Genomic DNA, 16,422 nt, shown 5'->3' with positions numbered 1-16,422 from the left:
AGTTGGAGTCCAGCAACATCTGGAAAGCTGCACAGTTCCAATCCTAGTTGTAGAACCAATGGCCCAAAGCTTGGAAGAAAAACATCCCAAAGAATAATGTTACCTGTGATGCATTGCTCTGGGAATAATCACAACCTACATTTATTTTATTTTATTTCATTTCCAGGATCTGTCAGATTACCAGCTTAGATAGCTTTAAAAAGGCTGTCAAGACGGATCTCTTCTGGCAGGCCTTTTCTGAATAGCAAATCCGGCCACCAACTGAACCATCCCTCTGAATAAGCTGTAGCCCCATTCGCTTGCTTTTATTCATTTTAATGTATGTTTTTAATAGGTAATTGTTTAATTGATGTTTTAGGGGAGGATGGGAAGTATTGGGATATGGGGTTTTGTATGTATTCTTTTAACTGTAAGCAGCCTCAATTGTCATGGACAGAGGCAGGATAAATAAAGTTTTATTTATTTAATTATTATTATTATTATTATTATTATTATTATTATTATTATTATTATATCCTGCCTTTCTCCCACAGTGGAATTCAAGGCAGCTTACAATATATTAAAAAAGACAGAGCTAAAACACCAATTACAAAAGTTAAAAATAATTAAATAATACCAACATTAAAACACAGATTAAAACCAGCATAGTTAAAACAGTAAAACCCACTGTGCATTAAAACAACACACCACATTACTCAAACCAAATCTACCCACCAAAAGCCTGCCTAAATAAAAATGTCTTCCACTGCCTAACGAATAGGATTTCTTGAGAATGAGCGTAACAACAACATAACAATCCCATTTGGTTTATAGTAGCGTAATCTTGTGGGGATGCCTTTGGAAACTGTTTGGAAACTTCTGCAAGTTCTAAATTCTGTGCCCAGGTTGCTGACTGGGGCAGGTTTATAGGGAGCATACAATCCCCTTGCTGAAACAACTCCACTAGCTGCCAATCTAGGCAAAATAGAAAGTGCTGGTTATAACCTGTAAAGCCCTATATGGCTTGCATTCAGACTATGTGAAAGACTGTATTTCCCTCTATAGGAGTCAGGCCAAGCTTTAAGATTTGCAGCAGAAGCCTTTCTCTCAGTTCCGCCACCATCAGAGGCATGGTTGGTGAAGACATAAGAGAGGGCCTTCTTGGTGGCTGCTCCCAAGTTCTGGAACTTCCTTTCCTGAGACCACAAGTTGAATATGAGTCAACAGTGAAAGGCGGCAGCTAAGAAGGCCAATGCAATTTTAGGCTGCATCAATAAAAGTATAGTGTCTAGATCAAAGGAAGTAATAGTGCCACTCTATTCTGCTTTGGTCAGGCCCCACCTGGAAGGCTGTGTCCAGTTCTGGGCACCACAATTCAAAAAGGATGTGCAGAAACTGGAGCATGTCTAAAGGAGGGCGACTAAAATGGTGAAGGGTCCGGAAACCCTATTAGGAACGCCTTAAGGAGCTGGGATGTTTAGCCTGGAGAAAAGAGGGTCAAGATGTGATATGATAGCCCTGTTTAAATATTTGAAGGAATGTCATACTGAGGAGGGAGCAAGCTTGATTTCTGTTGCTCCAGAGAACAGAACACAGAATCATGGATACAAGCTCCAGGAAAAGAGATTCCAGCTCAACTTTAGGAGGAACTTCCTGACAGTAAGGGCTATTCGACAGTGGAACACACTCCTTCCTCAGAGTGTAGTGGAGTCTCCTTCCTTGGAGGTCTTTAAACAGAGGCTGGATGGCCATCTGTTGGGATGCTTTGATTGAGAGTTCCTGCATGGCATAATGGGGTTGGACTGGATGGCCCTTGCGGTCTCCTCCAACTCTATGACTCTATGACTCTATGATTCTATGTGTGAGAGGTCCAGATGGTCCTCTCCTGCTGCTATTCTATCTGCAGGTGAACACCTTTTTATTTAGAGAGGCATTTTGTTCTTAATATGTTGACATGCAGATGGAGCTCTTCGTGAGGCGTGTTGTCTTTTTATTTTATTACGTTTTAAATGTGTTGTTAAAACTGCTTTTTGCTTGTGTTTTTAAAACAGAAGTTGGTTTAATTGTCTGGCGTCGGGTGACAAATGCATGAGACGTAAAATAATGAATAACGCCTAATGCAGCACTTCAGGAAAAATTACAAACAATGCCGCATGTGTTTACTTTGTAAAACTAAGATTTCAAGCTCAGTCCTAGTTGTTGTTGTTTTCATCTGAACCCTCACTGAAGAATGGCCAAAAGGGTAAGAACAGAGGAAGTATTCGGACATCACAAAGCCAAGAGGACTCCTACTGTCTTTCTCCAATCCACCCAAAAGCAATTCAGTGAACTGAAAGATAGACTGCCCTGAACCAGAAGGTTCTGCCCTAGTGGCATGGGTAGCAGCTGATGAGATCAGGTCCATTAACACGTGTCACTTGCACAAATGCAAGAAAAGCTGTTATGGATCAGAACATGGAGACCTCTAGGAGAGGGCATCTCAGGCTCCCTGATCTGCCAGATACTGGTTTCTTACTTGTGGCCACTGGCTACCAGAGTTTCTGTCCTGGACACATGCCAGGGACCAGCCACCAGCAGCTCAGCGACTGGCACTGATCCATAGACCACCACTTTAAATAGCACTGCTCCAGAACAGCATCCTGGAGTGGCTAGCTAGATGAAGAGATGAGTATAGTTGAGTTGGCCAACTCTTCAGCAAGACAGGTTAAAGGATCTTGGGAACTGTGATCCAAAAAAGGAACTTTTCCCAGCTCTTGGTGAGACCGAGAAGTCTGGGGGGGGGCAGTTCATGCCAAGCCCAGCACCAACACCAAGAGACTTGTTCACCACTTCTACTGATGGGGAGAGGAGGGAGGCTATTCAGAAGGCAAGGGCGCAGCTTGCCTGGTCTCCAAGGAGGAGGAAAAAGAAAGTACCCTCTGTCTGTGCATGAATCTTTGTTTCGTTCCCCCTCCAGGCTGAGACCAACTACTTCTTCATCATCTCAATTACGGAGGTTGCTAAAATGAGTACCCAGCTTGTATGGGGCAATTAGCTTACACATTGTAACCGCTTAGGGAGTCCTTAGTTCACTGATAAACCGTATAGAAATGTATTTGCTTTTTCCTCACTTTCTTGCATCAGAAAGCGGCAACATTGGCAGCTCTTTCTTGGGGCTTGAGAACAGTCAAGTGGAGGAAGGCCACAGAACTCCCCTCACCTGATAATAGGATCTTCGCAATTGTCTCAAAGATGTGTCTTGATCCTGAGACACTGTTCAAATTCAGTTGCAAGTAATATGTCAGTCCTTAGGAGAGTCTATGTGGAAGACCACCTGGGACCTATGGCCTGAGTCTCAGATCCTCTGAATCAGTAGGACTTAATGGTCTAATCGGGAATAATCAGCAAGATTTAGACTGCCCTGATTCCCTTGGAGACAAACACGTCTTGACATAACATAAGGATCCCTTCCTAATGAGTAAAAAAATCCACTGCAATAGACCAAGCTTGGAAAATGTTACTTTTTAAAAATTGTATTAATTAATATTCTTAAAATGTTACTTTTCCTGACCACAACACCCAGCTTCTCCCAACTGGCATGGAAGCTTTAATCCAAAAAAGTAAGGTTCCCATGCTTTGGAAATGTCCTGCTTCACAATCCAGTCCAGGAGAAACTTGAGAATCACAATCCAAGACAGAACACAAGAAGCCTGCGAAATCACTTAGCTGTTAATGGAGATGAGGCAAAACCATAGCAGCACTCACCCATCCAGTTCTGACGTCTCGATGTAGCAGAGCCCATGAGGTTCACTGCTGGACAGAAGGAGCAGGTCAGCCTGGGAGACAAATATCAGGGTAGGAAGAGAGACAGAAAGCTGAAACAGAATGACTCAATTCAAGCAGCCCAAATCCATTTATAACAGGGGTTGGCAACTGCAGCAGATTCAATTTTCAGCCCCTGGGAAACTCCAGGAGGCTGCACAGACTGCCAAAAATGCTAATTCGCCCACCGACCCCAAGATGGCTGGACATCTACTTCTGGTTTTGAAAAACAGGGTGACTTTTTAAAAATGTTAAATATTGGCCTCTGCAACCCACTTAAAAAGTAAATTGGCTATCCTAGAGGTTTCCAAGAGAAGCAATTTACCCCAACAGGAAAAAAAAAGCCAGGGGCTAGAAAAATAGTTTGCAGATCCAGGAGTATACTTTGCCCACCCTTGAAATCTAGGCTGTAAATCCTCGACTATTTCATCCATGTATGTAGGGATTAAACAATTACGCCAGCTTTCCGCATGCTGCAGAAGAACTATAGACTCAACTATAAGTCAACCTCATGCATAAGTCGAAGGCAGGTTTTGGGGCCAAAATTATGGATTTCAATATAACCCATGGATAAGTCAAGGGTAAAACTTAGGGGCATTTAACAAAGGATCTAAAGGATGAAGCAAAGGAAAACAATGCCCAAGGACTTCCAAAATTCCAGCAGATATAACTGTGTTTATTCTAAAGGCTCAATAGATGAAAAAGTAAAGGGGGGTCAGTGCTTCCAGGACAGAATACACTCTTGCCTTAACCAGGGGATGGTTCCTTTTTAAAATAAGAGTTAAAGTATAGTACATACATTGACCCATGGATAAGGTTTTTTGGGTCACGAGTATGTACAGATTCTCTAAAGACAAATATATGGGTTGGTGTTTTTTTTAAGAATCAAAGAAAACCTGTTTCTTGTGAAGAAAACAAATTTCCTTTGCATGTTTTCTACTGAGCTCAGGAGATCCATTTTCAGTGCAGAAAATCCATTTTCCATACAGAAAACTGTGGTTTTTCACACACACAAAGTTTTCTTTCTTAGAATAATTCCTCCACAAAACTCTGGGATGTTCAAATATAAAAAGAATACCTCTGAAGCAAGGGGGAAATTATAACACTTTGGGATGATAAAATACCAGAAGAAAACTGCACTGGTTTATTATTTTTTCCAAGCAGAGTTTCCCATCTGTCAGTACATCTGTTTTTCGACACGGGGGGAAATAATGATGAATATTCTTTCTGTGACTATCAGATAGTCCAGAGGTTTCTCCAGTGATGCAAAGGGACTTTAGATCAGTAACAAGACAACACAGTAGAGGCACGAAAAGCAACAACAGTTAAATTGTCAAGATGATATGATAGCCCTGTTTAAATACTTTAAGGGATGTCATATTGAGGAGAGAGCAAGCTTGTTTTCTGTTGCTCCAGAGAATAAGATACAGAACAATGGATGCAAATTGTAGGAAAAGGGATTCCAGCTCAACGTCAAGAGGAACTTCATGACAGTGAAAACTGTTCAACAGTGGAACACACTCTCTTGGAGTGTAATGGAGTCTCCTTCTTTGGAGATCTTTAAATCTGTCAGGGGTGCTTTAATTGAGAGTTCCTGCATGGCAGGATGGGGTTGGACTGGGTGGCCCCTGGGGTCTCTTCCACCTCTATGATTCTATGACAGTAATGGTTCAGCAGACATCTCATCAAAACAGCAGGCCATGGATTAAAAGATACCTAAGAAACAACCTTCCAGTTTGCCAACACTATTTCAAAGCACCCCTCTGCCCCTCTGCAAGGACTCACAGCCACAAACTGGTTGTTCTCCAACTTGATGATATCACCGACCCGAACATTCATCCACTGTTCCTGCTGGAGGCTACAGGAGGAGTAAGCAGGAAAGACACAGTTAGTCAAGACCCCATTATGTCACACAAAAGGATGGAAGGGCAGTAGTTTGGTGTCACAGCACTTGCTTTGCATGCAGAAGTTCAACCCCTGGTATCTTCAGGTAGATAGGAAAGGCCACCTTCTTTCACACAACTTTTCCATTCTGCAAAATCATGGTCTGAGGTCCTGGCCTTGGAGCCCCTGACCAAAGTGTCCCCAAACAATCTTTAGGAGGCATGGGGAAGGGCAATTCCACTACATTTTTGCCTGCTTGGCCATTTTAGGCACAGAAGAGTCTCTTGGTATCCGATTGCCACAGTGAAATGGTGTCCATAGCAAAATCAAGGCTTGCTTTTAGAAATTTATATGTATCTCTAATATTTTCAATCTAAGTAGAGGTAAAATAACTTTATTGTTAAAAGCTAAAAGCCGTTGCAATGTAATACCGCTCCAGCCAGTAGATACAAAAGCAATATAAAAGGATCAAGACACAGAATTTCTGGGGAGAAATAGAAATAAACAAAATAATAATAATAAAATAATCCGATCAATAAGATACAGTAATGCAACAATAGTGATAAAAATATATGGCAAATGAGACTTCTAATCCTCACTCCCATCTTGAGAACTAAGTCTAATCTTACTAGCAGCTAAAGCAAATTTTGCCACCATGGAAGTAATGAATACATCATTACCAGACAAAAGCATACAGATTTTCTGGGAACAAGATCTTTCAGAAAGAGAGTGTAAAATATGATCAAGGAACTTTTGTCTAGGAGCTGCATAAAGAGGGCAGTGTAAAAGATAATATTCAATATTCTCCACTACCCCAGTTTTACAAATATACAATCTTAGGTGGACAGGGATGTTATTTTCAAGCTATAGATGGTTGAATCTATGGATTAAAAAAATCTGTGGATATGGAAGGCCAATTGTATATATTTTTTCACGCAGGTTGGGTGGTGAGTGATGCCCTCCCAAGTCTCATTGGGGGCCAATGGACCCTGATAGTTTCCCACCCCGTTACTCTAGCATTTCACAGAGGGGCAGAAAGTCACAGGTTCAATCCCTTGTAACTACAGCTGGGGCTGGAAAAGAATCCTGTGCGAAACCCTTGAGAGCTGCTGTCAGTCAGCAATAATGATCTTGACACTCAGCACTGAGCTAGATGGATGGATCTTCTGACTTGGCATGAGACGGCTGACTTACATCTCCTCTCATGCAAAGGGATCTTGCAGCACTTTTGATACTAACTGAAAGAAGAAGTGGGCAGCATGACCTTTCATAGACTTGAGCCTGCTTCCTCAGGATGCATGCTTGCATCTGAGGAAGTAGGCTCAATCCTACAAAAGCTCATGATACCAACTTCCTTCCAGGGACGTAGCCAGGATTTTAGGAAGGGGGGGGGGTTCCAGACTAAGTGCCACCATTATAATGGGGCTTGGGCACGGCGGCGCAGCAGCACACTCCATTCATTTTTCTAATGGAAGGGGGGGGTCCGGACCCCAAGAACACCCCCCCTTGGCTACGTCCCTGTTCCTTCTTTCAGTTAGTCTCAAAGGTGCTACACGATCCCTTTGTACACTGTTTTTTCCAGAATAACATAGCTCTGTCTTTGAATTCAATCTCCTCTCACAAGTGTAGCCTCATAGTCAGAATGGAGTGGGGTGGGGGAATCCTGACTTTAGATGTTCTCATGAATAGGTTTGTGAATATAAAGGCCTCAGACTTATGAGTAGTCCCAACTACAGGAGACTGATATACAGTGGGTCCTTGGGGTTTGGTTCTAAGACACCTCCATGGATACCAAAATCTGTGGATGCTCAAGTCCCATTATATGCAGTGGAGTAGTAAAGTGGTGTCTGTATATAAAGTGGCAAAATCAAGGTTTGGTTTGGGAATTTATCTATTTTTAAAAATATTTTCAAGCCGTGGATGCTTGAATCTGTGGATAAAGAATATGTGGGTACAGAGGGCCAACTCTACACTGTTGAATTATGAGCCAATGTTTAGGTAAATCCAACTGATTCTGTAGATCTAATCCAGTGGTAAGACTGAGGCCAAGTCAAGACAGAATAGAGCCTCCTAGTTCAGAGGCAGCCCCCCTTTAAAAATCAGACTCAGGGAATGGGCAGAATACTAATTTCTCAAGACCTGGAAGCAGCTGGCTCTGCACTGTCAGAAACAGGCCGCATTACAAAGACCTTGGTCTGGGTTATTATGTTTACATTGCACAAGGAATGTAATTTCAAAACAGTTAATATAAACCAGGAATAACTACAGAAGGCTGAGTCCCCAGAAAGTAGCACAAATACTCCCACATCCCTGAGAGGGCATTGAGGAAATGTTGAGTTCTAATGTGCTTTTAGGGCCACAATAATAGCCCCAGCGCTGCACTTTGTGCACTCCTGATATAAAACCTCTCAGGAATCCTTCCGTGATGGAAGGGCAAAATGGAGTCCTAATGCCATTTTTGTGACTCTCAGCTTCCCAAAAGCCACAAAGAGTGGGCAATTTGCCCTTTAAGTAGGTTGGAGATCTCCTCCTGCATTGTTTAACATCAAGAAATACAATGTTTTCAACACCCGAAATTGATTTTCTGTCAGTTTTGGTTTTACTCTGTTCTCAGGAGGAGCATCCCAGGGTCAGAAAATGGGCTCTCAGGCCCACCGCAGTTGCTGCCTTATAGCAGCCTTGCAGGGTAGGTAAGATACATGGAGAGATACTAACACAAAATAGCCTGCAGCCCTAACACTGTATGTCGTAACCGACTGGCCTACCTTCAGAGCAAAATGCCCTGAAAGGCTCAAAATGTCCTACATAAATGTGAGACAGTTTTTTATTAATAAAGCAAAAGTGTTGTGAGTCAAGCAAGGGGATTTGGAAGGGTAAAGACCCCAGCAATGCTTCCCCAAGCCACAAGGAGAAGCTTGTGGTTGTTGTTACATGCTTCCAGGCTGACTCTGACTTATGGCAATCCTATCCTCAGGTTTTCCTGGCAAAATTTATTCAGAGATTTGCCGTTACTCTCCTCTCAGACTGAGAGAGCATGACTTTCCCAATGGGTTCCCGTGACCAAGTGGGAATGCAAACCCTAGTCTTCCACAGTTCTAGTCCATTACTCAAGCCACTACACTATGCAGCCGCTCTAAAGCAAAAGTACAGTCAGCCCTCCTTATGCACGGGTTTTTTATCCATGGATTCAAGCATCCACAGCTTGAAAATATTCAAAAAAGTATACATTCTAAATAGCAAACATTGATTTTCCATTTTATTTAAGGGATACCATTTTGCTCTGCTATTATATTTAATGGGACTTAAGCATCCACGGATTTTGTTATCCACGGGGGATCCTGGAACCAAACCCCAGTGGATAACAAAGTCCCACTGGTACTCGGTTTTTATTTTATTTACAAATCTATTTCATTCCTTTCAGTAAAGGTAGTTCTAGGGTAGTTAAATAATACTAAACCCATAAATCCCCCCCGCCATTCCATCTGTCCCATTCCAGGGCAGTTGTGATGAGTATCAGAATGCTGCCTCAACACACTGACATGAACAGCTCCCCAAGAGATCCACAGCAACTACAGTAATACTCACATCCCATTGATCAGCACTTGGGACTGGCGATTGTTCACTTGGTTGTCACTCTTGTGACGAAACTGCAGGGAAAAAATGGCAGTGTAAGGTGAGAAGAGGGAACACCACTAACAACCAGTTCAGCCCTTCTCTCAGGAATCCTGACCATGCTCTTGGCTCAAAGAGGCTGAGTGAGAATCCTAACTGGCTCTCTGACCAGACACTGTCCCTTATTCAAAGGCATTTTACCTGCAAGGACTGGTTGATGAAAAACCACAATAGGGAAAAGTGATTGCCTTAGACCCTTAATGCGGACTTCTGGGAGACATCCAACTGGCTACTGTGGGAAATGGCCACAGCAGAAGCAAAGGAAGTTAGGGTCTCAACATTATGAAAGGACTGTGAATCAGGGATGGCTAGCCATGGAGGGTCCAGGGGTCATACTGACTCCATTTTCCAGACCTTCATGAGCTGCCCTTATCCCCTGTTCTGAAACTAAAAGTGAGCAAATGGGTGCAGAGGAAGTCAAAACAGACTTAAAATGTAGAACTGTAACTTCTGGAGCCTTCTGAAACAGGATTTCTGCCTTCTGAAAATACTTTATTAGCAAACTGGAGGGTTCAAGGAAAGTCCAGAGGCTGCACAAGAAACCATGGCAGGCCATGTGAAAGACCACAGACCGCAAAATACAATAACCCCAAGGTCTCAAAATGCACATGGAAGTACAAACACCTTTTAAACTGTTCCAACTTATACATAACATCCATCTTTGGGGGGAGGTTGACATTGCTCAGGGTCAAAGCACATCTTAATCCAGCCCTGAGTGGACTAAACATAATGCTGCACCTGAAGGTGCAATTCATCAGGGTTTCTTGTTTGTGTTGTATTATGCCTTCAAGTTGTTTCTAACCTATGGGGACCCTAAGGCAAACCTATCACAGGGTTTTCTGAGGATGAGCAGTGGTTCCCAAACTTTGGTCCTCCAGCTGTTTTGGACTTCAGTTCCCAGAAGCCCCAGCCATCTTAGCCAACAGTAAGGACCTGTGGGAGCTGAAGTCCAAAGCAACTGGAGGATTGAAGTTGGGGACCCACTGCCTTATAAGAAGAAATGCTTTCTGGAGAGCTCCTGTGCTCCAAAAATAACCCAAATTGAATTAAATAGGAATTATTCCAAGGTAACTACATATGGAGAGCCAGCGAAGCATAGTAGTTTGAATGTTGGACTATGGCTCTGGAGACCAGGGTCTGAATCCCTGCTCAGTCTTGGGTAAGTCACATCGTCTCAGCCTCAGAGGATAGCAATGGTAAATCCCCTCTGGAAAAAATGTCAATAATGATTTGGTTGTGACTCGCCCAAGGTCACCCAGTGGGTTTCCATGGCTGAGCGAGGAATCAAACCATGATCTCCAGTCATAGTCCAACACCGCGCTGGGATTTCTGGCCCTCCCCCAAAATGCATCCTTGTGTGAATTAAGCAGGAGTAACAATGTTCCCTTCCCTCCCACAACACTTGTATCCCTGCGATCCCTAATATGGGTCCAGATCACCACACCTAATCCCACTGCCACTCCTCCCATCCTGCCACTGCCCCGTCCTATCTGTCCCTCATCGCCCTCCCCAAAATATTGCTCACATAGTCGTCAGTGGCATCCTTGACCGCCGTGATGGTAAGCACGAGAACCAAAGGCACTATGGTGGTGAACCACGAAAGGGAGGAGATCTGCGGAATCAGCTGGGAGGGAGGAAGACACAGGAGCGGGGTAAGTGAAGGCAGGTAAGTAAAGGCAGGTAAATGAAGGCAGGTAAGTGAAGACAAGGCACTTCCATAGAGCCTTCCCCTGTGACCCAGATTAGAATAAAAACATGGCCCAGGTCCCAACGTTTCCGCAAAAACATAACCCTAAACCAGGGATCCAAACAAGCCCTAAGCCAGAGATCCAAAAAGGATGGCTGTGCAGTGCCACCCAGGTGAGGAGGAGACAAGCCACCCCACCTTGAAAGAAGCATCCCTGAGCAAGCCTCACCTGGAGGATAAGAAGAAAGAGGAAGTAAGTGTTGGCCACTTCCTGAAATTGCTCAAAGAGGTTGATGGGAAGGAACGTGACCACATTATACTTGGATGTCTTGATGCAGTTACTCTGAAAGAGAGAGAAACATCAAATTAAATTTATGCACGCACACAAGGCATTTCTTTACCACTTTTCTTCCTAGCTGGGTTCTCCCAACCAAAAACACAGCTCCAAACGTGCTTTAAAAGCGGATTTAAAAACAAAGTCAAGGGGTAGCATGACAAAAACAAGGGCACACAGTTGTAGCATGTAGAATCCAAAGACACCGCCATGTTAGCCCGTAAAATCAGTGTGCAGAGCGATCCTGTAGCACCTTTGTGACTAACTGAAAGAAAGAAGTTGACAGCACAAGCTTTCATAGGCTTAATGTATACACTCATGTATAAGTCTAGAAGTTTTAATCAAAAAACTGACCCCAAAAACCTGAGTCGACTTATCCACGGATCAATGTAAGTACTGTACTTTAACTCTTATAAAAAGGGAACTATCTCTTCATGAAAGGCAAAAATGTAATCTGTCCTGAAAGCATTGACGCCCCTCTGTTTTCTCTAATCCATGAGCACAAAAAATTACGCCTGCTGGAATTTTAAGTTCCTTGGCATCACTTTCCTTTGCTGCATCCTATGGATCCTTTGTCACATGCCCCTAAATTTTACTCTTGACTTATACATGGGTCATATCATAATCCATAATTTTAGCCCCCAAAACCTGCCCTCGACTTATAGGTGAGGTCGACTCATAGTCGAGTATATACTTCCTGAGATGCATTTGTAGGACATCAGTTGTAGGATGTGCGTAAAAGTGAGCCGTCTCCGTCTGACCCCTCCAACTACCTCCATTAACATCACACCCTTCGTTTCCTTCAAAATCTCTCTGGGCCCGAACAGACAGGCCAAAATAAAGCTGTTTTGGGTCACTTTGGAGGTATGCTGTTTAAATGCTGCATGCGTCCTAAGAGGCCAGAAGCCGCGCCAAAGCCATGCTCCAGTCCTAAGGACGGGAGTGCAGCTTTGGTGCAGCTTCTGGCCTCTTAAGATGTGTGTGTCATTTAAACAGCATATCTCCAAAGTGACCCAAACCAGCTTTATTTTGGCCTGTCTGTTCGGGCCCTCTTTCTTTCATCTCACCCTTTTTAATTTCCTGATGCTTTTATGTTTTAAATGAGAAAACCTAACCACCAATTCTAGCATATCCATTTGGCTGCTTGTGCCGGGGTTCTGATGGTGTATTGTTTTGTTTTTGGCCTTCTCCTCTCCTGCTCTATTTATAACCACAGGCTGGCTCTTTTCCCTCAACGGGAAGTTATTCACCGACACACCCCAGACCATAATACAAGGGGTGAAGCTGAGTCAGGCTGGCGGATGAGTGCGTTACAGAGAGGAAAAACAGCTTCCCTTTCAAAGAAAACCTCCACGCATACAAGCATTTTCTGGGACGGCACACTTGTCCCTAGACTGGCTTCCCATAACTAGTACTCTACCTCCCACCCAAAATAGTTTAGGGTCCCCCTTATTGGGATGGTAACCAACTACAAATCCAGGCTCACAACAGAGATGTTAAAAATATACACTTCCAGTACCGAGGCTCTTCCATTCCAGATCATCCCTGACAAGCCCTGGACATTATCAGACAAGGGAATTTGGAAGTATAAACCAATGGCAATCTGAACACAATAATGGGGTTTCACATTATTGCGTGATAGACTACCACATGCAATTTCGGGCAATGGCAAGCTATTTTTGGGCAATGGGAAGTCAGTTTGAACGCAATTCGAATTCACGTAAATTCGCTTAACTACTGAATTCACGTGAATGCATTCTGGCCCCACTTTCTTTTCATTCTAAATTAAGAGAAATTCCTCTCGTGTGATAAACTCCCCTTTTGCCCAACTATGACTGGAAATATGGGTCATGCAACACCCTCCTCAAGACAGACCCTGTGCAAACAACCCACAACTCACCGCATATTGGAACTTTTCATTATATTCACGTGCGTTTGCCTTCACCCGCCTTTCCTCCTCTGAAACAGAATGAGATCTGGATCAATGCTGTCCTCACCCGAAAGAAACCATCGTACCCATGTCCCCCCATCTCACAGCTTTAGCCATCTCTATCCCAAGACCCCACTGTGCTTTCTCCCATAGAATCATAGAGTTAGAAGTGAACCCAAGGGCCATCCAGTCCAACCCCTGCCATGCAGGAACTCTCAATCAAAGCACCCCTGACAGATGGCCATCCAGCTTCTGTTTAAAGACCTCCAAGGAAGGAGACTCCACTATCCTCCAAGGAAAAAGTGCGTTCCACTATCGAACAGCCCTTAATATCAGGAAGTTCCTCCTAATGTTGAGGTGGAATCTCTTTTCCTGGAGCTTGCATCCATTTCTCCAGGTCCTGTTCTCTGGAGCAGCAGAAAACAAGTTTGCTCCCTCCTGAATATGACATCCTTTCAAGTACCCAAACCACCCCTTGGCATCAGCTTGCCCCTGTTGTGAGTTTGACCCAAAGAACTGCTGATACACTGTCCCGATATATGCAAGGATGCATAAACATTTGATCTATATATATTGCTATATTTCGATAAATAAGTGTGATGTATTTCTGCTTCTATATTTAAGAATACACATGTTTACACACAAAGAGACACACACGCACAGCGTACAGTTTATTTGTGACAACCACAGACAGGATATAGCCATAAAATTTAAAATGATTAAAACCTTTTAAGCTTTTACTGTCGCAGTCTAAAACATATAAAACAATAAATGGTTAAACAGAAATTGCAAAAATGTTCCATACTAAGCACATCACAATGTTACACACACACAAACACACATTTGTTTTATTAATGGTACCCTTCTAGGATCCAGGGTCTACCTGAAAATGGTGCTGCTCAGTTCCTTTATTCATTTTTTATTTTATATAACACAATAAGATCCATATTATACCTATACTATCCAGCTGTCTAAAAATCTATTTCTATGTATTATGTTCTTCCTAAAAAAAATTGTCCCAGCAATACTTTCTTCTGTCCATTTGCCCTCTTCTCCCCCATCGCAGCATCGAATGATAGGAAAAGAACCAAAAAGGGGGGTCAGAGAAAAAGAGAAGAGGGGAGGTAAAGGAAAAATGCTCCTGATTTTGGGTTTCACAAGCCCTCCCCATCTTTTCAAGTCCTTTGCTCCACATAAGAGTGACCTTCCCTGTCTCTTTGCCCATTCCCAACTCAAGGCTCTTGAGCAAGGTCACTTGTGGAAAGAGACAAGATAAGGGGGTGAGGATGGGGTCTTTTCAGATAAGGCAGCAGGCATGCATATATATGGGAAAGGAGAAAGAGAGGAACCAGAAGGGATGGAGCAGTATGAGGTAATGTTCAGAGACAGCCGCAATGCCAGCAGCATCTCAAGGGAGGTCGTGGCAGGACAAAGATGGGAAGGCCAGCCCTGGGTTTGGAATTGAACCCCCCCGTCCAAAAAAAAAACCACACTTGCACATGTACCCCCCCCAATGTACATCCACCACACAAACCACCATGCATCCATGCATGCAGTGAAAATACCTGTCCCCCCAGGTGGTTGGCTTTGGCGGTCCGTCGCCACGGCAACCCAGGGCCACTTCTCGGGCATCTCCTTAGGGATCGTCATGGTGACCGCAGGGCCAGGTCCAAGAGTGTGTGCCTGTCTGTATGGGGAGGGGGGCCCTGTCCTGAAGGCCCCTGTGCTTAGACAGTGGCCCCCCTCCTCATCCTCCGGCCTCCCCCATCCTTCTGCACCCCCCTCCCCACTCTCTGCAGGAGAAAACTCCACGATCCGGGAGCCCGCCTACCGTCACACAGTGTCCAATGAGGGGCCGGGACAATGTTGGCCAGGCAACTGCTGTTGGGGGGGATCACGGGGGAGAACCTCTCTCTTTGAGGCCTTCCCCATTTCCCCCCCCAACTAAGACCCAAAATAAAGAGAGATCTAAACAATGACACATATAGAGCCAGTCCCTACCCCGGTCAGATGTGCACATGAAAGTCCCCATCACTACATCTTCATAGAATCATAGAATTGTAGCATTGGAAGAGACCCCAAGGGCCATCCAGTCCAACCCCATTCTGCCATGCAGGAACTCACAATCAAAGCATCCCTGAGAGATGGCCATCAAGCCTCTGTTTAAAGACCTCCAAAGAAGGGGACTCCACTACGAGGGAGTCAGTTTCAAACAGCCCTTACTGTCAGGACCTTTCCCCTAATGTTGAGCTGGAATCTCTTTTCCTGTAGCTTGCATCCATTGCTCTGGGTCCTGTTCTCTGGAGCAGCAGAAAACAAGCTTGCTCCCTCCTCAACGTGTCATCCCTTCAAATATTTAAACAGGGCTATCGTATCACCTCTTAACCGTCTCTTCTCCAGGCTAAACATCCCCAGCTCCCTAAGGCGTTCCTCATAGAGCTTCATGGTTTCCAGGCCCTTCACCGTTTTAGTCACCCTCCTTTGGACACGCTCCAGTTTCTCAACATCCTTTTTGAATTGTGGTGCCCAGAACTGGACACAATATTCCAGGTGGGGCCTAACCAAAGCAGAATAGAGTGGCAATATTACTTCCCTTGATCTATATACTATACCTCTATTGATGCAGCCTAAAATTGCATTGGCCTTTATAGCTGCCGCATCGCACTGTTGACTTATGTTCCACTTGTGGTCTACTAGGACTCCTAGATCCCTTTCACACGTATAAGGCTTCTTAAGCCAGGTGTCACCTATCCTATATTTGTGCATTTCATTTTTCCACCCTAAGTGCAGTACTTTACATTTCACCACGTTGAATTTCATTTTGTTAGCTTTGGCCCAGCTTTCTAGTCTATTCAGGGCATTTTGAATTTTGATCCTGTCCTCTGGGGTATTAGCTACTGCTCCTAATTTGGTATCATCTGCAAATTTGATAAGTATGCCCCCAATTCTTTCATCCAAGTCATTGATAAAGATGTTGAACAGCACTGGGCCCCGGACAGAGCCCTGTGGGACCCCACTGGTCACTTCTCTCCAGGATGAAAAAGAATGATCTTCAAACAAGAACCCCCGAAACATCCCTTTTAGTTTTGTTTATCTTCATTATAATTTTTTTCTCTTTTTCTCCAGCTTCTCATC

At 43.9% G+C, this 16,422-nt stretch overlaps 1 protein-coding gene across 3 annotated transcripts in view; it reads right to left on the bottom strand.

Annotated features, from left to right (window-relative positions):
• The window catches only part of ATP8B2 (ATPase phospholipid transporting 8B2), a 79,143-nt gene that overhangs the window by 25,864 nt on the left and 36,857 nt on the right, over positions 1 to 16,422 (bottom strand). For 2 of the 3 annotated variants that reach the window (XM_089483641.1, XM_089483643.1), the window contains 6 exons: positions 13,258 to 13,316; positions 11,253 to 11,366; positions 10,862 to 10,960; positions 9,250 to 9,311; positions 5,566 to 5,638; positions 3,724 to 3,794 (listed from right to left, as the gene is read on the bottom strand). In XM_089483641.1, the coding sequence (XP_089339767.1) occupies positions 3,724 to 3,794; positions 5,566 to 5,638; positions 9,250 to 9,311; positions 10,862 to 10,960; positions 11,253 to 11,366; positions 13,258 to 13,316 (478 nt within the window). Of the gene's footprint in view, positions 1 to 3,723; positions 3,795 to 5,565; positions 5,639 to 9,249; positions 9,312 to 10,861; positions 10,961 to 11,252; positions 11,367 to 13,257; positions 13,317 to 14,852; positions 15,015 to 16,422 lie in introns of those variants that run through there. The other variant, XM_089483642.1, reaches the window with a different exon arrangement.

Source organism: Sceloporus occidentalis, unplaced genomic scaffold (assembly GCF_023333645.1).
Source record: "Sceloporus occidentalis isolate IW3139 unplaced genomic scaffold, rSceOcc1.0.p SCAF_20, whole genome shotgun sequence".
NCBI lineage: Eukaryota > Metazoa > Chordata > Lepidosauria > Squamata > Phrynosomatidae > Sceloporus > Sceloporus occidentalis.
Note: the sequence above shows the minus strand (reverse complement) of the source record. Positions and strands in the feature narration are given on the sequence as shown.